The sequence below is a fragment of the Lampris incognitus genome, chromosome 14, assembly GCF_029633865.1.
Source record: "Lampris incognitus isolate fLamInc1 chromosome 14, fLamInc1.hap2, whole genome shotgun sequence".
NCBI classification, from domain to species: domain Eukaryota; kingdom Metazoa; phylum Chordata; class Actinopteri; order Lampriformes; family Lampridae; genus Lampris; species Lampris incognitus.
The window spans coordinates 4093893-4119005 of NC_079224.1; the positions used below are offsets into that span (position 1 = coordinate 4093893).

The following is a 25113-nucleotide window of genomic DNA, read 5'->3' on the forward strand; positions in this document are numbered from 1 at the left end:
TACCCCTCTTCACACTCCCTCTTTACCCCTCTTTACACTCCCTCTTTACCCCTCTTCACACTCCCTCTTTACCCCTCTTCAATCTCCCTCTTTACCCTCCCTCTTTACCCCTCTTCACACTCCCGCCATACCCCTCTTTACACTCCCTCTTTACCCCTCTTCAGTTGGACATTAAATCGAGCCTTGCAATTGAAAGGCAGTTGGAAAGTCACTCATACACGTGTAGTTACATGCACAGTAGTTGACAGTTACAACCACACTGTTTTATATTGATGCAACATATCTCATTTACATTGACTTGTTACTCTACATGCACACACACCTTGCATATCTGCCCCCCCCCACACACACACACACTGATGCAATGGAATTATCCAGAATTACCCCTCTTCACACTCCGTCTTTACCCCTCTTCACACTCCCTCTTTACCCTCCCTCTATACCCCTCTTTACACTCCCTCTTTACCCCTCTTCACACTCCCTCTTTACCCCTCTTTACACTCCCTCTATACCCCTCTTCACACTCCCTCTTTACCCCTCTTCACACTCCCTCTTTACCCCTCTTTACACTCCCTCTTTACCCCTCTTCACACTCCCTCCCTACCCTTCTTTACACTCCCTCTTTACCCCTCTTTACACTCCCTCTTTACCCCTCTTCACACTCCCTTTTACCCCTCTTTACACTCCCTCTTTACCCCTCTTTACACTCCCTCTTTACCCCTCTTCATACTCCCTCTTTACCCCTCTTCACACTCCCTCTTTACCCCTCTTTACACTCCCTCTATACCCCTCTTTACACTCCCTCTTTACCCCTCTTCACACTCCCTCTTTCCAGTCCCTCTTTACCCCTCTTCACACTCCCTCTTTACCCCTCTTCACACTCCCTCTTTCCACTCCCTCTTTAGCTCTCTTTACACTCACTCTTTACCCCTCTTCACACTCCCTCTTTACCCCTCTTCAAACTCCCTCTTTACCCCTCTTTACACTCCCTCTTTACCCCTCTTCACACTCCCTCTCTACCCTTCTTTACACTCCCTCTTTACCCCTCTTTACACTCCCTCTTTACCCCTCTTCACACTCCCTTTTACCCCTCTTTACACTCCCTCTTTACCCCTCTTCACACTCCCTCTTTACCCCTCTTCACACTCCCTCTTTACCCCTCTTCACACTCCCTCTCTACCCTTCTTTACACTCCCTCTTTACCCCTCTTTACACTCCCTATTTACCCATCTTCACACTCCCTTTTACCCCTCTTTACACTCCCTCTTTACCCCTCTTCACACTCCCTCTTTACCCCTCTTCACACTCCCTCTTTACCCCTCTTCACACTCCCTCTTTACCCCTCTTTACACTCCCTCTTTACACTCCCTGTATACCCCTCTTTACACTCCCTCTATACCCCTCTTTACACTCCCTCTTTACCCCTCTTCACACTCCCTCTTTACCCCTCTTCACACTCCCTCTTTCCACTCCCTCTTTAGCTCTCTTTACACTCCCTCTTTACCCCTCTTCACACTCCCTCTTTACCCCTCTTCACACTCCCTCTTTACCCCTCTTTACACTCCCTCTTTACCCCTCTTTACCCCTCTTAACACTCCCTTTCTACCCCTCTTCAAACTCCCTCTTCACACTCCCTCTTTACCCCTCTTTACACTCCCTCTTTACACTCCCTCTTTACCCCTCTTTACACTCCCTCTTTACCCCTCTTTACACTCCCTCTTTACCCCTCTTCACACTCCCTCTTTACCCCTCTTCAGTTGGACATTAAATCGAGCCTTGCAATTGAAAGGCAGTTGGAAAGTCACTCATACACGTGTAGTTACATGCACAGTAGTTGACAGTTACAACCACACTGTTTTATATTGATGCAACATATCTCATTTACATTGACTTGTTACTCTACATGCACACACACCTTGCATATCTGCCCCCCCACACACACACACACACACTGATGCAATGGAATTATCCAGAATTACCCCTCTTCACACTCCCTCTTTACCCCTCTTCACACTCCCTCTTCACACTCCCTCTTTACCCCTCTTCACACTCCCTCTTTACCCCTGTTTACACTCCCTCTATACCCCTCTTTACACTCCCTCTATACCCCTCTTTACACTCCCTCTTTACCCCTCTTCACACTCCCTCTTTACACTCCCTCTTTACCCCTCTTCACACTCCCTCTTTACCCCTCTTCACACTCCCTCTTTACCCCTCTTCAAACTCCCTCTTTACCCCTGTTTACACTCCATCTTTACCTCTCTTCACACTCCCTCTTTACCCCTCTTTACACTCCCTCTTTACCCCTCTTCACACTCCCTCTGTACCCCTCTTTACACTCCCTCTTTACCCCTCTTTACACTCCCTCTTTACCCCTCTTTAAACTCCCTCTTTACACTCCCTCTTCACACTCCCTCTTCACACTCCCTCTTTACCCCTCTTTACACTCCCTCTATACCCCTCTTTACACTCCCTCTTTACCCCTCTTCACACTCCCTCTTCACACTCCCTCTCTACCCTTCTTTACACTCCCTCTATACCCCTCTTTACACTCCCTCTTTACCCCTCTTCACACTCCCTTTTTACCCCTCTTCACACTCCCTCTTTACCCCTCTTCACACTCCCTCTTTACCTCTCTTTAAACTCCCTCTTTACCCCTCTTTACACTCCCTCTTTACCCCTCTTTACCCTTCTTTACACTCCCTCTTTACACTCCCTCTATACCCCTCTTTACACTCCCTCTTTACACTCCCTCTTTACCCCTCTTCACACTCCGTTATTACCCCTCTTCACACTCCCTCTTTACCCCTCTTCACACTCCCTCTTTACCCCTCTTTACCCTCCCTCTATACCCCTCTTTACACTCCCTCTTTACCCCTCTTCACACTCCCTTAATACCCCTCTTCACACTCCCTCTTTACCCCTCTTTACACTCCCCCTTTACCCCTCTACACACTCCCTCTTTACCCCTCTTTACACTCCCTCTTTACCCCTCTTCACACTCCCTCTTTACCCCTCTTTACACTCCCTCTTTACCCCTCTTCACACTCCCTCTTTACCCCTCTTTACACTCCCTCTATACCCCTCTTTACACTCCCTCTTTACGCCTCTTCACACTCCCTTTTTACCCCTCTTTACACTCCCTCTTTACCCCTCTTCACACTCCCTCTATACCCCTCTTCACACTCCCTCTATACCCCTCTTTACACTCCCTCTATACCCCTCTTCACACTCCCTCTTTACCCCTCTTCACACTCCCTCTATACCCCTCTTTACACTCCTTCTTTACGCCTCTTCACACTCCCTTTTTACCCCTCTTTACACTCCCTCTTTACCCCTCTTCACACTCCCTCTTTACACTCCCTCTTTACCGCTGTTTACACTCCCTCTTTACCCCTGTTTACACTCCCTCTTTACCCCTCTTCACGCTCCCTCTTTACCCCTGTTTACACTCCCTCTTTACCCCTCTTCACACTCCCTCTATACCCCTCTTTACACTCCCTCTATACGCCTCTTTACACTCCCTCTTTACCCCTCTTTACACTCCCTCTTTACCCCTCTTCACACTCCCTCTTTACACTCCCTCTTTACCCCTCTTCACACTCCCTCTTTACCCCTCTTCACACTCTGTCTTTACCCCTCTTCAAACTCCCTCTTTACCCCTGTTTACACTCCCTCTTTATCCCTCTTCACACTCCCTCTTTACCCCTCTTTACACTCCCTCTTTACCCCTCTTCACACTCCTCTATACCCCTCTTTACACTCCCTCTTTACCCCTCTTTACACTCCCTCTTTACCCCTCTTCGAAACTCCCTCTATACCCCTCTTTACACTCCCTCTTTACCCCTCTTCACACTCCCTCTTTACTCCTCTTCACACTCCCTCTATACCCCTCTTTACACTCCCTCTTTAACCCTCTTTACACTCCCTCTTTATCCCTCTTTACACTCCCTCTTTACCCCTCTTCACACTCCCTCTTTACCCCTCTTCAATCTCCCTCTTTACCCTCCCTCTTTACCCCTCTTCACACTCCCTCCATACCCCTCTTTACACTCCCTCTTTACCCCTCTTCAGTTGGACATTAAATCGAGCCTTGCAATTGAAAGGCAGTTGGAAAGTCACTCATACATGTGTAGTTACATGCACAGTAGTTGACAGTTACAACCACACTGTTTTATATTGATGCAACATATCTCATTTACATTGACTTGTTACTCTACATGCACACACACCTTGCATATCTGCCCCCCCCACACACACACACACTGATGCAATGGAATTATCCAGAATTACCCCTCTTCACACTCCCTCTTTACCCCTCTTCACACTCCCTCTTTACCCTCCCTCTATACCCCTCTTCACACTCCCTCTTTACCCCTCTTCACACTCCCTCTATACCCCTCTTCACACTCCCTCTTTACCCCTCTTCACACTCCCTTTTACCCCTCTTTACACTCCCTCTTTACCCCTCTTCACACTCCCTCTTTACCCCTCTTCATACTCCCTCTTTACCCCTCTTCACACTCCCTCTTTACCCCTCTTTACACTCCCTCTATACCCCTCTTTACACTCCCTCTTTACCCCTCTTCACACTCCCTCTTTCCAGTCCCTCTTTACCCCTCTTCACACTCCCTCTTTACCCCTCTTCACACTCCCTCTTTCCACTCCCTCTTTAGCTCTCTTTACACTCCCTCTTTACCCCTCTTCACACTCCCTCTTTACCCCTCTTCAAACTCCCTCTTTACCCCTCTTTACACTCCCTCTTTACCCCTCTTCACACTCCCTCTCTACCCTTCTTTACACTCCCTCTTTACCCCTCTTTACACTCCCTCTTTACCCCTCTTCACACTCCCTTTTACCCCTCTTTACACTCCCTCTTTACCCCTCTTCACACTCCCTCTTAACCCCTCTTCACACTCCCTCTTTACCCCTCTTCACACTCCCTCTCTACCCTTCTTTACACTCCCTCTTTACCCCTCTTTACACTCCCTATTTACCCCTCTTCACACTCCCTTTTACCCCTCTTTACACTCCCTCTTTACCCCTCTTCACACTCCCTCTTTACCCCTCTTCACACTCCCTCTTTACCCCTCTTCACACTCCCTCTTTACCCCTCTTTACACTCCCTCTTTACACTCCCTCTATACCCCTCTTCACACTCCCTCTTTACCCCTCTTCACACTCCCTCTTTACCCCTCTTTACACTCCCTCTTTACACTCCCTGTATACCCCTCTTTACACTCCCTCTATACCCCTCTTTACACTCCCTCTTTACCCCTCTTCACACTCCCTCTTTACCCCTCTTCACACTCCCTCTTTCCACTCCCTCTTTAGCTCTCTTTACACTCCCTCTTTACCCCTCTTCACACTCCCTCTTTACCCCTCTTCACACTCCCTCTTTACCCCTCTTTACACTCCCTCTTTACCCCTCTTTACCCCTCTTAACACTCCCTTTCTACCCCTCTTCAAACTCCCTCTTCACACTCCCTCTTTACCCCTCTTTACACTCCCTCTTTACACTCCCTCTTTACCCCTCTTTACACTCCCTCTTTACCCCTCTTTACACTCCCTCTTTACCCCTCTTCACACTCCCTCTTTACCCCTCTTCAGTTGGACATTAAATCGAGCCTTGCAATTGAAAGGCAGTTGGAAAGTCACTCATACACGTGTAGTTACATGCACAGTAGTTGACAGTTACAACCACACTGTTTTATATTGATGCAACATATCTCATTTACATTGACTTGTTACTCTACATGCACACACACCTTGCATATCTGCCCCCCCCCCACACACACACACACTGATGCAATGGAATTATCCAGAATTACCCCTCTTCACACTCCCTCTTTACCCCTCTTCACACTCCCTCTTCACACTCCCTCTTTACCCCTCTTCACACTCCCTCTTTACCCCTGTTTACACTCCCTCTATACCCCTCTTTACACTCCCTCTATACCCCTCTTTACACTCCCTCTTTACCCCTCTTCACACTCCCTCTTTACACTCCCTCTTTACCCCTCTTCACACTCCCTCTTTACCCCTCTTCACACTCCCTCTTTACCCCTCTTCAAACTCCCTCTTTACCCCTGTTTACACTCCATCTTTACCTCTCTTCACACTCCCTCTTTACCCCTCTTTACACTCCCTCTTTACCCCTCTTCACACTCCCTCTGTACCCCTCTTTACACTCCCTCTTTACCCCTCTTTACACTCCCTCTTTACCCCTCTTTAAACTCCCTCTTTACACTCCCTCTTCACACTCCCTCTTCACACTCCCTCTTTACCCCTCTTTACACTCCCTCTATACCCCTCTTTACACTCCCTCTTTACCCCTCTTCACACTCCCTCTTCACACTCCCTCTCTACCCTTCTTTACACTCCCTCTCTACCCCTCTTTACACTCCCTCTTTACCCCTCTTCACACTCCCTTTTTACCCCTCTTCACACTCCCTCTTTACCCCTCTTCACACTCCCTCTTTACCTCTCTTTAAACTCCCTCTTTACCCCTCTTTACACTCCCTCTTTACCCCTCTTTACCCTTCTTTACACTCCCTCTTTACACTCCCTCTATACCCCTCTTTACACTCCCTCTTTACACTCCCTCTCTACCCCTCTTCACACTCCGTTATTACCCCTCTTCACACTCCCTCTTTACCCCTCTTCACACTCCCTCTTTACCCCTCTTTACCCTCCCTCTATACCCCTCTTTACACTCCCTCTTTACCCCTCTTCACACTCCCTTAATACCCCTCTTCACACTCCCTCTTTACCCCTCTTTACACTCCCCCTTTACCCCTCTACACACTCCCTCTTTACCCCTCTTTACACTCCCTCTTTACCCCTCTTCACACTCCCTCTTTACCCCTCTTTACACTCCCTCTTTACCCCTCTTCACACTCCCTCTTTACCCCTCTTTACACTCCCTCTATACCCCTCTTTACACTCCCTCTTTACGCCTCTTCACACTCCCTTTTTACCCCTCTTTACACTCCCTCTTTACCCCTCTTCACACTCCCTCTATACCCCTCTTCACACTCCCTCTATACCCCTCTTTACACTCCCTCTATACCCCTCTTCACACTCCCTCTTTACCCCTCTTCACACTCCCTCTATACCCCTCTTTACACTCCTTCTTTACGCCTCTTCACACTCCCTTTTTACCCCTCTTTACACTCCCTCTTTACCCCTCTTTACACTCCCTCTATACCCCTCTTCACACTCCCTCTTTACACTCCCTCTTTACCGCTGTTTACACTCCCTCTTTACCCCTGTTTACACTCCCTCTTTACCCCTCTTCACGCTCCCTCTTTACCCCTGTTTACACTCCCTCTTTACCCCTCTTCACACTCCCTCTATACCCCTCTTTACACTCCCTCTATACGCCTCTTTACACTCCCTCTTTACCCCTCTTTACACTCCCTCTTTACCCCTCTTCACACTCCCTCTTTACACTCCCTCTTTACCCCTCTTCACACTCCCTCTTTACCCCTCTTCACACTCTGTCTTTACCCCTCTTCAAACTCCCTCTTTACCCCTGTTTACACTCCCTCTTTATCCCTCTTCACACTCCCTCTTTACCCCTCTTTACACTCCCTCTTTACCCCTCTTCACACTCCTCTATACCCCTCTTTACACTCCCTCTTTACCCCTCTTTACACTCCCTCTTTACCCCTCTTCGAAACTCCCTCTATACCCCTCTTTACACTCCCTCTTTACCCCTCTTCACACTCCCTCTTTACTCCTCTTCACACTCCCTCTATACCCCTCTTTACACTCCCTCTTTAACCCTCTTTACACTCCCTCTTTATCCCTCTTTACACTCCCTCTTTACCCCTCTTCACACTCCCTCTTTACCCCTCTTCAATCTCCCTCTTTACCCTCCCTCTTTACCCCTCTTCACACTCCCTCCATACCCCTCTTTACACTCCCTCTTTACCCCTCTTCAGTTGGACATTAAATCGAGCCTTGCAATTGAAAGGCAGTTGGAAAGTCACTCATACACGTGTAGTTACATGCACAGTAGTTGACAGTTACAACCACACTGTTTTATATTGATGCAACATATCTCATTTACATTGACTTGTTACTCTACATGCACACACACCTTGCATATCTGCCCCCCCCACACACACACACACTGATGCAATGGAATTATCCAGAATTACCCCTCTTCACACTCCCTCTTTACCCCTCTTCACACTCCCTCTTTACCCTCCCTCTATACCCCTCTTCACACTCCCTCTTTACCCCTCTTCACACTCCCTCTATACCCCTCTTCACACTCCCTCTTTACCCCTCTTCACACTCCCTTTTACCCCTCTTTACACTCCCTCTTTACCCCTCTTCACACTCCCTCTTTACCCCTCTTCATACTCCCTCTTTACCCCTCTTCACACTCCCTCTTTACCCCTCTTTACACTCCCTCTATACCCCTCTTTACACTCCCTCTTTACCCCTCTTCACACTCCCTCTTTCCAGTCCCTCTTTACCCCTCTTCACACTCCCTCTTTACCCCTCTTCACACTCCCTCTTTCCACTCCCTCTTTAGCTCTCTTTACACTCCCTCTTTACCCCTCTTCACACTCCCTCTTTACCCCTCTTCAAACTCCCTCTTTACCCCTCTTTACACTCCCTCTTTACCCCTCTTCACACTCCCTCTCTACCCTTCTTTACACTCCCTCTTTACCCCTCTTTACACTCCCTCTTTACCCCTCTTCACACTCCCTTTTACCCCTCTTTACACTCCCTCTTTACCCCTCTTCACACTCCCTCTTAACCCCTCTTCACACTCCCTCTTTACCCCTCTTCACACTCCCTCTCTACCCTTCTTTACACTCCCTCTTTACCCCTCTTTACACTCCCTATTTACCCCTCTTCACACTCCCTTTTACCCCTCTTTACACTCCCTCTTTACCCCTCTTCACACTCCCTCTTTACCCCTCTTCACACTCCCTCTTTACCCCTCTTCACACTCCCTCTTTACCCCTCTTTACACTCCCTCTTTACACTCCCTCTATACCCCTCTTTACACTCCCTCTATACCCCTCTTTACACTCCCTCTTTACCCCTCTTCACACTCCCTCTTTCCAGTCCCTCTTTACCCCTCTTCACACTCCCTCTTTACCCCTCTTCACACTCCCTCTTTCCACTCCCTCTTTAGCTCTCTTTACACTCCCTCTTTACCCCTCTTCACACTCCCTCTTTACCCCTCTTCAAACTCCCTCTTTACCCCTCTTTACACTCCCTCTTTACCCCTCTTCACACTCCCTCTCTACCCTTCTTTACACTCCCTCTTTACCCCTCTTTACACTCCCTCTTTACCCCTCTTCACACTCCCTCTTAACCCCTCTTCACACTCCCTCTTTACCCCTCTTCACACTCCCTCTCTACCCTTCTTTACACTCCGTCTTTACCCCTCTTTACACTGCCTATTTACCCCTCTTCACACTCCCTTTTACCCCTCTTTACACTCCCTCTTTACCCCTCTTCACACTCCCTCTTTACCCCTCTTCACACTCCCTCTTTACCCCTCTTCACACTCCCTCTTTACCCCTCTTTACACTCCCTCTTTACACTCCCTCTATACCCCTCTTTACACTCCCTCTATACCCCTCTTTACACTCCCTCTTTACCCCTCTTCACACTCCCTCTTTACCCCTCTTCACACTCCCTCTTTCCACTCCCTCTTTAGCTCTCTTTACACTCCCTCTTTACCCCTCTTCACACTCCCTCTTTACCCCTCTTCACACTCCCTCTTTACCCCTCTTTACACTCCCTCTTTACCCCTCTTAACACTCCCTTTCTACCCCTCTTCAAACTCCCTCTTCACACTCCCTCTTTACCCCTCTTTACACTCCCTCTTTACACTCCCTCTTTACCCCTCTTCACACTCCCTCTTTACCCCTCTTCAGTTGGACATTAAATCGAGCCTTGCAATTGAAAGGCAGTTGGAAAGTCACTCATACACGTGTAGTTACATGCACAGTAGTTGACAGTTACAACCACACTGTTTTATATTGATGCAACATATCTCATTTACATTGACTTGTTACTCTACATGCACACACACCTTGCATATCTGCCCCCCCCCACACACACACACACACTGATGCAATGGAATTATCCAGAATTACCCCTCTTCACACTCCCTCTTTACCCCTCTTCACACTCCCTCTTCACACTCCCTCTATACCCCTCTTTACACTCCCTCTTTACCCCTCTTCACACTCCCTCTTTACCCCTGTTTACACTCCCTCTATACCCCTCTGTACACTCCCTCTATACCCCTCTTTACACTCCCTCTTTACCCCTCTTCACACTCCCTCTTTACACTCCCTCTTTACCCCTCTTCACACTCCCTCTTTACCCCTCTTCACACTCCCTCTTTACCCCTCTTCAAACTCCCTCTTTACCCCTGTTTACACTCCCTCTTTACCTCTCTTCACACTCCCTCTTTACCCCTCTTTACACTCCCTCTTTACCCCTCTTCACACTCCCTCTGTACCCCTCTTTAAACTCCCTCTTTACCCCTCTTTACACTCCCTCTTTACCCCTCTTTACACTCCCTCTTTACCCCTCTTTAAACTCCCTCTTTACACTCCCTCTTTACACTCCCTCTTCACACTCCCTCTTCACACTCCCTCTTTACCCCTCTTCACACTCCCTCTCTACCCTTCTTTACACTCCCTCTATACCCCTCTTTACACTCCCTCTTTACCCCTCTTCACACTCCCTTTTTACCCCTCTTCACACTCCCTTTTTACCCCTCTTCACACTCCCTCTTTACCCCTCTTCACACTCCCTCTTTACCTCTCTTTAAACTCCCTCTTTACCCCTCTTTAAACTCCCTCTTTACCCCTCTTTACCCTTCTTTACACTCCCTCTTTACACTCCCTCTATACCCCTCTTTACACTCCCTCTTTACACTCCCTCTTTACCCCTCTTCACACTCCCTCTTTATCCCTCTTCACACTCCCTCTTTACCCCTCTTCACACTCCCTCTTTACCCCTCTTTACCCTCCCTCTATACCCCTCTTTACACTCCCTCTTTACCCCTCTTCACACTCCGTTATTACCCCTCTTCACACTCCCTCTTTACCCCTCTTTACACTCCCTCTTTACCCCTCTTCACACTCCCTTTTACCCCTCTTTACACTCCCTCTTTACCCCTCTTCACACTCCCTCTTTACCCCTGTTCACACTCCCTCTTTACCCCTCTTCACACTCCCTCTTTACCCTTCTTTACACTCCCTCTTTACTCCTCTTTACACTCCCTCTTTACCTCTCTTTACACTCCCTCTTTACCCCTCTTTACACTCCCTCTTTACCCCTCTTCACACTCCCTCTTTACCCCTCTTCACACTCCCTCTTTACCCCCTTTACACTCCCTCTTTACCCCTCTTCACACTCCCTCTTTACCCCTCTTTACACTCCCTCTTTACGCCTCTTCACACTCCCTTTTTACCCCTCTTTACACTCCCTCTTTACCCCTCTTCACACTCCCTCTTCACACTCCCTCTTTACCCCTCTTCACACTCCCTCTTTACCCCTCTTTACACTCCCTCTTTACCCCTCTTCACACTCCCTCTTTACCCCTCTTCACACTCCCTCTTTACCCCTCTTTACACTCCCTCTTTACCCCTCTTCATACTCCCTCTTTACCCCTCTTTACACTCCCTCTTTACCCCTCTTCACACTCCCTCTTTACCCCTCTTCACACTCCCTCTTTACCCCTCGTCACACTCCCTCTTTAAACTCCCTCTTTACCCCTCTTTACCCTTCTTTACACTCCCTCTTTACACTCCCTCTTTACCTCTCTTTACACTCCCTCTTTACCCCTCTTTACACTCCCTCTTTACCCCTCTTTACCCTTCTTTACACTCCCTCTTTACACTCCCTCTTTACCCCTCTTTACACTCCCTCTTTACCCCTCTTTACACTCCCTCTTTACCCCTCTTCACACTCCCTCTTTACCCCTCTTTACACTCCCTCTTTACCCCTCTTCACACTCCCTCTTTACCCCTCTTCACACTCCCTCTTTACCCCTCTTCACACTACCTCTTTACCCCTCTTTACACTCCCTCTTTACCCCTCTTCACACTCCCTCTATACCCCTCTTTACACTCCCTCTTTAACCCTCTTTACACTCCCTCTTTACTCATCTTCACACTCCCTCTTTACCCTTCTTTACACTCCCTCTTTACCCCTCTTTACACTCCCTCTTTACCCCTCTTTACACTCCCTCTTTACCCCTCTTTACACTCCCTCTTTACCCCCCTTCACACTCCCTCTTTACCCCTCTTTACACTCCCTCTTTACGCCTCTTCACACTCCCTTTTTACCCCTCTTTACACTCCCTCTTTACCCCTCTTCTCACTCCCTCTTCACACTCCCTCTTTACCCCTCTTCACACTCCCTCTTTACCCCTCTTTACACTCCCTCTTTACCCCTCTTTACACTCCCTCTTTACCCCTCTTCACACTCCCTCTTTACCCCTCTTTACACTCCCTCTTTACCCCTCTTCACACTCCCTCTTTACACTCCCTCTTTACCCCTCTTTACACTCCCTCTTTACCCCCCTTCACACTCCCTCTTTACCCCTCTTTACACTCCCTCTTTACGCCTCTTCACACTCCCTTTTTACCCCTCTTTACACTCCCTCTTTACCCCTCTTCTCACTCCCTCTTCACACTCCCTCTTTACCCCTCTTCACACTCCCTCTTTACCCCTCTTTACACTCCCTCTTTACCCCTCTTTACACTCCCTCTTTACCCCTCTTCACACTCCCTCTTTACCCCTCTTTACACTCCCTCTTTACCCCTCTTTACACTCCCTCTTTACACTCCCTCTATACCCCTCTTTACACTCCCTCTATACCCCTCTTTACACTCCCTCTTTACCCCTCTTCACACTCCCTCTTTCCAGTCCCTCTTTACCCCTCTTCACACTCCCTCTTTACCCCTCTTCACACTCCCTCTTTCCACTCCCTCTTTAGCTCTCTTTACACTCCCTCTTTACCCCTCTTCACACTCCCTCTTTACCCCTCTTCAAACTCCCTCTTTACCCCTCTTTACACTCCCTCTTTACCCCTCTTCACACTCCCTCTCTACCCTTCTTTACACTCCCTCTTTACCCCTCTTTACACTCCCTCTTTACCCCTCTTCACACTCCCTCTTAACCCCTCTTCACACTCCCTCTTTACCCCTCTTCACACTCCCTCTCTACCCTTCTTTACACTCCGTCTTTACCCCTCTTTACACTGCCTATTTACCCCTCTTCACACTCCCTTTTACCCCTCTTTACACTCCCTCTTTACCCCTCTTCACACTCCCTCTTTACCCCTCTTCACACTCCCTCTTTACCCCTCTTCACACTCCCTCTTTACCCCTCTTTACACTCCCTCTTTACACTCCCTCTTTACCCCTCTTTACACTCCCTCTTTACCCCCCTTCACACTCCCTCTTTACCCCTCTTTACACTCCCTCTTTACGCCTCTTCACACTCCCTTTTTACCCCTCTTTACACTCCCTCTTTACCCCTCTTCTCACTCCCTCTTCACACTCCCTCTTTACCCCTCTTCACACTCCCTCTTTACCCCTCTTTACACTCCCTCTTTACCCCTCTTTACACTCCCTCTTTACCCCTCTTCACACTCCCTCTTTACCCCTCTTTACACTCCCTCTTTACCCCTCTTTACACTCCCTCTTTACACTCCCTCTATACCCCTCTTTACACTCCCTCTATACCCCTCTTTACACTCCCTCTTTACCCCTCTTCACACTCCCTCTTTCCAGTCCCTCTTTACCCCTCTTCACACTCCCTCTTTACCCCTCTTCACACTCCCTCTTTCCACTCCCTCTTTAGCTCTCTTTACACTCCCTCTTTACCCCTCTTCACACTCCCTCTTTACTTTACCCCTCTTCAAACTCCCTCTTTACCCCTCTTTACACTCCCTCTTTACCCTCTTCACACTCCTCTCTACCCTTCTTTACACTCCCTCTTTACCCCTCTTTACACTCCCTCTTTACCCCTCTTCACACTCCCTCTTAACCCCTCTCACACTCCCTCTTTACCCCTCTTCACACTCCTCTCTACCCTTCTTTACACTCCCTCTTTACCCCTCTTCACACTCCCTCTTACCCCTCTTCACACTCCCTCTTTACCCCTCTTCAAACTCCCTCTTTACCCCTGTTTACACTCCCTCTTTACCTCTCTTCACACTCCCTCTTTACCCCTCTTTACACTCCCTCTTTACCCCTCTTCACACTCCCTCTGTACCCCTCTTTAAACTCCCTCTTTACCCCTCTTTACACTCCCTCTTTACCCCTCTTTACACTCCCTCTTTACCCCTCTTTAAACTCCCTCTTTACACTCCCTCTTTACACTCCCTCTTCACACTCCCTCTTCACACTCCCTCTTTACCCCTCTTCACACTCCCTCTCTACCCTTCTTTACACTCCCTCTATACCCCTCTTTACACTCCCTCTTTACCCCTCTTCACACTCCCTTTTTACCCCTCTTCACACTCCCTTTTTACCCCTCTTCACACTCCCTCTTTACCCCTCTTCACACTCCCTCTTTACCTCTCTTTAAACTCCCTCTTTACCCCTCTTTGAACTCCCTCTTTACCCCTCTTTACCCTTCTTTACACTCCCTCTTTACACTCCCTCTATACCCCTCTTTACACTCCCTCTTTACACTCCCTCTTTACCCCTCTTCACACTCCCTCTTTATCCCTCTTCACACTCCCTCTTTACCCCTCTTCACACTCCCTCTTTACCCCTCTTTACCCTCCCTCTATACCCCTCTTTACACTCCCTCTTTACCCCTCTTCACACTCCGTTATTACCCCTCTTCACACTCCCTCTTTACCCCTCTTTACACTCCCTCTTTACCCCTCTTCACACTCCCTTTTACCCCTCTTTACACTCCCTCTTTACCCCTCTTCATACTCCCTCTTTACCCCTGTTCACACTCCCTCTTTACCCCTCTTCACACTCCCTCTTTACCCTTCTTTACACTCCCTCTTTACTCCTCTTTACACTCCCTCTTTACCTCTCTTTACACTCCCTCTTTACCCCTCTTTACACTCCCTCTTTACCCCTCTTCACACTCCCTCTTTACCCCTCTTCACACTCCCTCTTTACCCCCTTTACACTCCCTCTTTACCCCTCTTCACACTCCCTCTTTACCCCTCTTTACACTCCCTCTTTACGCCTCTTCACACTCCCTTTTTACCCCTCTTTACACTCCCTCTTTACCCCTCTTCACACTCCCTCTTCACACTCCCTCTTTACCCCTCTTCACACTCCCTCTTTACCCCTCTTTACACTCCCTCTTTACCCCTCTTCACACTCCCTCTTTACCCCTCTTCACACTCCCTCTTTACCCCTCTTTACACTCCCTCTTTACCCCTCTTCATACTCCCTCTTTACCCCTCTTTACACTCCCTCTTTACCCCTCTTCACACTCCCTCTTTACCCCTCTTCACACTCCCTCTTTATCCCTCGTCACACTCCCTCTTTAAACTCCCTCTTTACCCCTCTTTACCCTTCTTTACACTCCCTCTTTACACTCCCTCTTTACCTCTCTTTACACTCCCTCTTTACCCCTCTTTACACTCCCTCTTTACCCCTCTTTACCCTTCTTTACACTCCCTCTTTACACTCCCTCTTTACCCCTCTTTACACTCCCTCTTTACCCCTCTTTACACTCCTCTTTACCCCTCTTCACACTCCCTCTTTACCCCTCTTTACACTCCCTCTTTACCCCTCTTCACACTCCCTCTTTACCCCTCTTCACACTCCCTCTTTACCCCTCTTCACACTACCTCTTTACCCCTCTTTACACTCCCTCTTTACCCCTCTTCACACTCCCTCTATACCCCTCTTTACACTCCCTCTTTAACCCTCTTTACACTCCCTCTTTACTCATCTTCACACTCCCTCTTTACCCTTCTTTACACTCCCTCTTTACCCCTCTTTACACTCCCTCTTTACCCCTCTTTACACTCCCTCTTTACCCCTCTTTACACTCCCTCTTTACCCCCCTTCACACTCCCTCTTTACCCCTCTTTACACTCCCTCTTTACGCCTCTTCACACTCCCTTTTTACCCCTCTTTACACTCCCTCTTTACCCCTCTTCTCACTCCCTCTTCACACTCCCTCTTTACCCCTCTTCACACTCCCTCTTTACCCCTCTTTACACTCCCTCTTTACCCCTCTTTACACTCCCTCTTTACCCCTCTTCACACTCCCTCTTTACCCCTCTTTACACTCCCTCTTTACCCCTCTTCACACTCCCTCTATACCCCTCTTTAAACTCCCTCTTTACCCCTCTTCACACTCCCTCTTTACCCCTCTTCACACTCCCTCTATACCCCTCTTTAAACTCCCTCTTTACCCCTCTTTACACTCCCTCTTTACCCCTCTTCACACTCCCTCTTTACCCCTCTTTACACTCCCTCTTTACCCCTCTTCACACTCCCTCTATACCCCTCTTTACACTCCCTCTTTAACCCTCTTTACACTCCCTCTTTACCCCTCTTCACACTCCCTCTTTACCCCTCTTTACACTCCCTCTTTACCCCTCTTCACACTCCCTCTTTACCCCTCTTTACCCCTCTTCACACTCCCTCTTTACATTCCCTCTTTACCCCTCTTTACCCTTCTTTACACTCCCTCTTTACACTCCCTCTTTACCTCTCTTTACACTCCCTCTTTACCCCTCTTTACACTCCCTCTTTACCCCTCTTCACACTCCCTCTTTACCCCTCTTTACACTCCCTCTTTACCCCTCTTTACACTCCCTCTTTACCCCTCTTCACACTCCCTCTTTACCCCTCTTTACACTCCCTCTTTACCCCTCTTTACACTCCCTCTTTACACTCCCTCTATACCCCTCTTTACACTCCCTCTATACCCCTCTTTACACTCCCTCTTTACCCCTCTTCACACTCCCTCTTTCCAGTCCCTCTTTACCCCTCTTCACACTCCCTCTTTACCCCTCTTCACACTCCCTCTTTCCACTCCCTCTTTAGCTCTCTTTACACTCCCTCTTTACCCCTCTTCACACTCCCTCTTTACCCCTCTTCAAACTCCCTCTTTACCCCTCTTTACACTCCCTCTTTACCCCTCTTCACACTCCCTCTCTACCCTTCTTTACACTCCCTCTTTACCCCTCTTTAAACTCCCTCTTTACCCCTCTTCACACTCCCTCTTAACCCCTCTTCACACTCCCTCTTTACCCCTCTTCACACTCCCTCTCTACCCTTCTTTACACTCCGTCTTTACCCCTCTTTACACTGCCTATTTACCCCTCTTCACACTCCCTTTTACCCCTCTTTACACTCCCTCTTTACCCCTCTTCACACTCCCTCTTTACCCCTCTTCACACTCCCTCTTTACCCCTCTTCACACTCCCTCTTTACCCCTCTTTACACTCCCTCTTTACACTCCCTCTTTACCCCTCTTTACACTCCCTCTTTACCCCCCTTCACACTCCCTCTTTACCCCTCTTTACACTCCCTCTTTACGCCTCTTCACACTCCCTTTTTACCCCTCTTTACACTCCCTCTTTACCCCTCTTCTCACTCCCTCTTCACACTCCCTCTTTACCCCTCTTCACACTCCCTCTTTACCCCTCTTTAAACTCCCTCTTTACCCCTCTTCACACTCCCTCTTAACCCCTCTTCACACTCCCTCTTTACCCCTCTTCACACTCCCTCTCTACCCTTCTTTACACTCCGTCTTTACCCCTCTTTACACTGCCTATTTACCCCTCTTCACACTCCCTTTTACCCCTCTTTACACTCCCTCTTTACCCCTCTTCACACTCCCTCTTTACCCCTCTTCACACTCCCTCTTTACCCCTCTTCACACTCCCTCTTTACCCCTCTTTACACTCCCTCTTTACACTCCCTCTTTACCCCTCTTTACACTCCCTCTTTACCCCCCTTCACACTCCCTCTTTACCCCTCTTTACACTCCCTCTTTACGCCTCTTCACACTCCCTTTTTACCCCTCTTTACACTCCCTCTTTACCCCTCTTCTCACTCCCTCTTCACACTCCCTCTTTACCCCTCTTCACACTCCCTCTTTACCCCTCTTTACACTCCCTCTTTACCCCTCTTTACACTCCCTCTTTACCCCTCTTCACACTCCCTCTTTACCCCTCTTTACACTCCCTCTTTACCCCTCTTTACACTCCCTCTTTACACTCCCTCTATACCCCTCTTTACACTCCCTCTATACCCCTCTTACACTCCCTCTTTACCCCTCTTCACACTCCCTCTTTCCAGTCCCTCTTTACCCCTCTTCACACTCCCTCTTTACCCCTCTTCACACTCCCTCTTTCCACTCCCTCTTTAGCTCTCTTTACACTCCCTCTTTACCCCTCTTCACACTCCCTCTTTACCCCTCTTCAAACTCCCTCTTTACCCCTCTTTACACTCCCTCTTTACCCCTCTTCACACTCCCTCTCTACCCTTCTTTACACTCCCTCTTTACCCCTCTTTACACTCCCTCTTTACCCTCTTCACACTCCCTCTTAACCCCTCTTCACACTCCCTCTTTACCCCTCTTCACACTCCCTCTCTACCCTTCTTTACACTCCCTCTTTACCCCTCTTCACACTCCCTCTTTACCCCTCTTCACACTCCCTCTTTACCCCTCTTCAAACTCCCTCTTTACCCCTGTTTACACTCCCTCTTTACCTCTCTTCACACTCCCTCTTTACCCCTCTTTACACTCCCTCTTTACCCCTCTTCACACTCCCTCTGTACCCCTCTTTAAACTCCCTCTTTACCCCTCTTTACACTCCCTCTTTACCCCTCTTTACACTCCCTCTTTACCCCTCTTTAAACTCCCTCTTTACACTCCCTCTTTACACTCCCTCTTCACACTCCCTCTTCACACTCCCTCTTTACCCCTCTTCACACTCCCTCTCTACCCTTCTTTACACTCCCTCTATACCCTCTTTACACTCCCTCTTTACCCCTCTTCACACTCCCTTTTTACCCCTCTTCACACTCCCTTTTTACCCCTCTTCACACTCCCTCTTTACCCCTCTTCACACTCCCTCTTTACCTCTCTTTAAACTCCCTCTTTACCCCTCTTTAAACTCCCTCTTTACCCCTCTTTACCCTTCTTTACACTCCCTCTTTACACTCCCTCTATACCCCTCTTTACACTCCCTCTTTACACTCCCTCTTTACCCCTCTTCACACTCCCTCTTTATCCCTCTTCACACTCCCTCTTTACCCCTCTTCACACTCCCTCTTTACCCCTCTTTACCCTCCCTCTATACCCCTCTTTACACTCCCTCTTTACCCCTCTTCACACTCCGTTATTACCCCTCTTCACACTCCCTCTTTACCCCTCTTTACACTCCCTCTTTACCCCTCTTCACACTCCCTTTTACCCCTCTTTACACTCCCTCTTTACCCCTCTTCACACTCCCTCTTTACCCCTGTTCACACTCCCTCTTTACCCTCTTCACACTCCCTCTTTACCCTTCTTTACACTCCCTCTTTACTCCTCTTTACACTCCCTCTTTACCTCTCTTTACACTCCCTCTTTACCCCTCTTTACACTCCCTCTTTACCCCTCTTCACACTCCCTCTTTACCCCTCTTCACACTCCCTCTTTACCCCCTTTACACTCCCTCTTTACCCCTCTTCACACTCCCTCTTTACCCCTCTTTACACTCCCTCTTTACGCCTCTTCACACTCCCTTTTTACCCCTCTTTACACTCCCTCTTTACCCCTCTTCACACTCCCTCTTCACACTCCCTCTTTACCCCTCTTCACACTCCCTCTTTACCCCTCTTTACACTCCCTCTTTACCCCTCTTCACACTCCCTCTTTACCCCTCTTCACACTCCCTCTTTACCCCTCTTTACACTCCCTCTTTACCCCTCTTCATACTCCCTCTTTACCCCTCTTTACACTCCCTCTTTACCCCTCTTCACACTCCCTCTTTACCCCTCTTCACACTCCCTCTTTACCCCTCGTCACACTCCCTCTTTAAACTCCCTCTTTACCCCTCTTTACCCTTCTTTACACTCCCTCTTTACACTCCCTCTTTACCTCTCTTTACACTCCCTCTTTACCCCTCTTTACACTCCCTCTTTACCCCTCTTTACCCTTCTTTACACTCCCTCTTTACACTCCCTCTTTACCCCTCTTTACACTCCCTCTTTACCCCTCTTTACACTCCCTCTTTACCCCTCTTCACACTCCCTCTTTACCCCTCTTTACACTCCCTCTTTACCCCTCTTCACACTCCCTCTTTACCCCTCTTCACACTCCCTCTTTACCCCTCTTCACACTACCTCTTTACCCCTCTTTACACTCCCTCTTTACCCCTCTTCACACTCCCTCTATACCCCTCTTTACACTCCCTCTTTAACCCTCTTTACACTCCCTCTTTACTCATCTTCACACTCCCTCTTTACCCTTCTTTACACTCCCTCTTTACCCCTCTTTACACTCCCTCTTTACCCCTCTTTACACTCCCTCTTTACCCCTCTTTACACTCCCTCTTTACCCCCCTTCACACTCCCTCTTTACCCCTCTTTACACTCCCTCTTTACGCCTCTTCACACTCCCTTTTTACCCCTCTTTACACTCCCTCTTTACCCCTCTTCTCACTCCCTCTTCACACTCCCTCTTTACCCCTCTTCACACTCCCTCTTTACCCCTCTTTACACTCCCTCTTTACCCCTCTTTACACTCCCTCTTTACCCCTCTTCACACTCCCTCTTTACCCCTCTTTACACTCCCTCTTTACCCCTCTTTACCCTTCTTTACACTCCCTCTTTACACTCCCTCTTTACCCCTCTTTACACTCCCTCTTTACCCCTCTTTACACTCCCTCTTTACCCCTCTTCACACTCCCTCTTTACCCCTCTTTACACTCCCTCTTTACCCCTCTTCACACTCCCTCTTTACCCCTCTTCACACTCCCTCTTTACCCCTCTTCACACTACCTCTTTACCCCTCTTTACACTCCCTCTTTACCCCTCTTCACACTCCCTCTATACCCCTCTTTACACTCCCTCTTTAACCCTCTTTACACTCCCTCTTTACTCATCTTCACACTCCCTCTTTACCCTTCTTTACACTCCCTCTTTACCCCTCTTTACACTCCCTCTTTACCCCTCTTTACACTCCCTCTTTACCCCTCTTTACACTCCCTCTTTACCCCTCTTCACACTCCCTCTTTACCCCTCTTCACACTCCCTCTTTACCCCTCTTCACACTCCCTCTTTACCCCTCTTTACACTCCCTCTTTACACTCCCTCTATACCCCTCTTCACACTCCCTCTTTACCCCTCTTCACACTCCCTCTATACCCCTCTTTAAACTCCCTCTTTACCCCTCTTTACACTCCCTCTTTACCCCTCTTCACACTCCCTCTTTACCCCTCTTTACACTCCCTCTTTACCCCTCTTCACACTCCCTCTATACCCCTCTTTACACTCCCTCTTTAACCCTCTTTACACTCCCTCTTTACCCCTCTTCACACTCCCTCTTTACCCCTCTTTACACTCCCTCTTTACCCCTCTTCACACTCCCTCTTTACCCCTCTTTACCCCTCTTCACACTCCCTCTTTACATTCCCTCTTTACCCCTCTTTACCCTTCTTTACACTCCCTCTTTACACTCCCTCTTTACCTCTCTTTACACTCCCTCTTTACCCCTCTTTACACTCCCTCTTTACCCCTCTTTACACTCCCTCTTTACCCCTCTTCAGTTGGACATTAAATCGAGCCTTGCAATTGAAAGGCAGTTGGAAAGTCACTCATACACGTGTAGTTACATGCACAGTAGTTGACAGTTACAACCACACTGTTTTATATTGATGCAACATATCTCATTTACATTGACTTGTTACTCTACATGCACACACACACCTTGCATATCTGCCCCCCCCCCACACACACACACACACACTGATGCAATGGAATTATCCAGAATACCTGACCCACTTATGACACAACAAAAACAAAGCTACAGAAGGTGTCTCACACACAACATACACACTCTTCTCTGTCTTGTCCTGAAATGATCTGCCCTCCCTCCCATCCAATCCCCCCCAGGAGAGGCGACTTCCACCCCCAGTTCCAAAGAAGCCCCCTAAGGTCCCCCACCACCACCCACCCCTGGCCAGAGACAGGTCCCTGGAGAGCTCGGAAAAGCAGCGGCAGGAGGCGCGGAAGCGTCTGATGGCTGCCAAGCGGGCGGCGTCCGTACGGCAGAACTCTGCCACGGAGAGCGCCGACAGCATCGAGATCTACATCCCAGAGGCCCAGACCAGACTATGAGGCCAGATCAGACTGAGGACGCTAACACTGACACGGGGTTGTGCACACACACATGTGGTCAACAGATGAACAAGACTCACACACACACACACACACACACACACACACACACACACACACACACACACACACACAGACACACACGCCATGGTTTCAGATGCGGTGGTTGTATGAACACCGCTGCAGGCTGTTGTGGTGTAGGAGGTGTCTCTCGTCCCTCTCAGGGGGTCATCGGTGTTATCGCCGTCATCCTCTTCCTCACTCACCACATTCCAGATCTGGAGCTTTTTTAAAGACAAAACAAAATGAAAAAAAAGAAGACTTTTCTCTTTCAACCCTCCCCGGTTAACAGGAAGCCATCTTGGGAATCGTGAACCACTAAAAATCTGCCTGTAAGAGTTTTATCATAATCAACAAAGCAAGAAGGCACATATGGCCTAGTGATGTTTGAAAACCAGTTTATTTCAGTGTTTGTATAACAACATTAAGCATGGGTCACAGTTCCTCCCCTGCTTATTTCCTACATGTTATCAGGGAGTGTGTTATCGGCTTTCCAGGTGATTGCAGGTGATGTGTAACAGGCTCAGTTTAGACACAAGCAATATTCATTGCATATAGAAACTGATATTTAAAAGTTCAGAGACTGACTGTGGGTCATGTAGGGATGCATAAAGGGTGCTGAAGATAGATGCAGCAGGTAGTGTGGTTCTTCTGGTGTTGCAGCAGGTCTGTGGACCTCTCAGTGGTTCTTCTGGTGTTGCAGCAGGTCTGTGGACCTCTCAGTGGTTCTTCTGGTGTTGCAGCAGGTCTGTGGACCTCTCATAGCCCTTTTCCACCAACAGGGAACGGGTTCGGTGCTGGTTCGCAAACCCTTTTTTGAACGGTTCGGAGCATTTCGACCGAAAATGAATTGATTGCGGACCCGAAAAGTTAGTTCTGAACCGGCACCCAAAAAAAAGCAGGTTTTTCAGCACGAACCGTGACGACATCAATGGGCGCAGGACACTCCAGAGGAAGAGGAGAGGAGATCCCTAACAGTAGATAATGGCAGAATCAGCAGATAACGAGGATGCGCAGTGGTCAGCTGAGGAAACTCAGTGTTCGGTTGTTATCTGGGCATCTCCCGAGTTTCAGGAAAAACTAGAGAGTAGCGCGAGAAAGACTAAGTTGTATGGCGAATTAGTAGAAGAGATGGCCAAGAATGGGTTCACTCGAACGCAAGAACAAATTATCAACAAGTTAAAAAAACATAAGTATGACTACCGAGGCGATACCAAAAGAGCTGTCCAAAGGTGGAGCTGGACAACATAATAATATGATGCCATATTATTGCTAGCTAGTGGGTCTCAGTGGGATGTAGCTAATGTTTACATCCCCCGTTGACGACGTACAACGGTTCCGCTAAATACTGGTTGAAACGTGGGCCCGTTCACCACACATCACCAAGGTTCTCAGAATCCTGAACGGAACCGGAGCTACTTTGGTCAAAAAGGGCTATCAGTGGTTCTTCTGGTGTTGCAGCAGGTCTGTGGACCTCTCAGTGGTTCTTCTGCTGTTGCAGCAGGTCTGTGGACCTCTCAGTGGTTCTTCTGCTGTTGCAGCAGGTCTGTGGACCTCTCAGTGGTTCTTCTGGTGTTGCAGCAGGTCTGTGGACCTCTCAGTGGTTCTTCTGCTGTTGCAACAGGTCTGTGGACCTCTTAGTGGTTCTTCTGGTGTTGCAGCAGGTCTGTGGACCTCTCAGAGTGTCTGACAGGAGACTGCACAAGCCCGGACATGAAGCTGAACAAGGCAACACATCGTCATGGCAGCACACTACATACCCAGCTGTCCTCTGAGCTGCCAGGCTTCCCCTTTGGATCGCTAGTATAGGATATAATTACTGTTTTTATTGCTTCTACTGACCTCTTTGAACTGGAGTTGTCAAAGGTTTCTTACTAATGAGTTCTCATTGGGCTACATGGCAGACAATGTTAACAAGCCATATCTAGATGTTCACACAGGTCCACTCTGGATGCTGCAGAGAATCTGAGCTTCAGAGCCACGAGAAGATGTGAGCCACAAGGAGTGATTACTTTGACCACCTGTGTTTGTGGTAATTCAGTGTATTTATGAGTTGTAGATGGCGCTAGAGGTGAGTCTGTTTCAAAACCACACTGCTTGTTTGACTGGGTCTTAGTGACAGATCATCCATACCGGTCGTGGCAGACCTTCCTGAGGTCATCAGAGAAGTCCCATCTCCTCTGGTCTGCTGCTGTGGCTACCGACCTTCAGACCAGGATGGAACATGAGAGAGAGTGGACCTGGTTCTGCAGGACCACGTGACCCTGTGCTGACATTTCACCTGACTCGTCACTCAGAGCAACATGAATACATGTACTGCGTGTCATTAGAAGATAAGAGTACACCATCGTACTTCTGTCGTACTTCACACAGGAACCATCTCTGGGCCAGGTCGCTGTTTCGAAAGCCATCCCATGTTGTTAATCGATGATGTTGAAATATTCCAGTGCTGTGTATTTATGAAGACCTGGTATAACTGGTACAACTGGTATAACTGGTACAACTGCCATCCATCATGTTTGCAGTGGACGAAAAAGGGCCTCAAAAATATGACGACCAGAGACTATTTTGAACACGTGTCACTGATGAAACTATACTCTCTTTTTTGTTCTTTTGTAAAGTGGAGTTGTGTATGTGTGTGTGTGTTTGTGTGTGTGTGGGGGGGTAACTTTGTTCTGTTTAAATGATGATGATGATGATGATGATGATGGCGGTGAAAATG

The 25113-nt window shown here is 48.6% G+C and overlaps 1 protein-coding gene across 1 annotated transcript in view; it reads left to right on the forward strand.

Annotated features, from left to right (window-relative positions):
• Positions 1-22331, forward strand: part of dlgap1a (discs, large (Drosophila) homolog-associated protein 1a) — a 365484-nt gene extending 343153 nt beyond the window's left edge. The window contains exon 17 of the mRNA XM_056293184.1: positions 22107-22331. Within this exon, the coding sequence (XP_056149159.1) occupies positions 22107-22331 (225 nt within the window). The remainder of the gene's footprint in view (positions 1-22106) is intronic.
• Positions 22332-25113: the final 2782 nt, after the last annotated feature.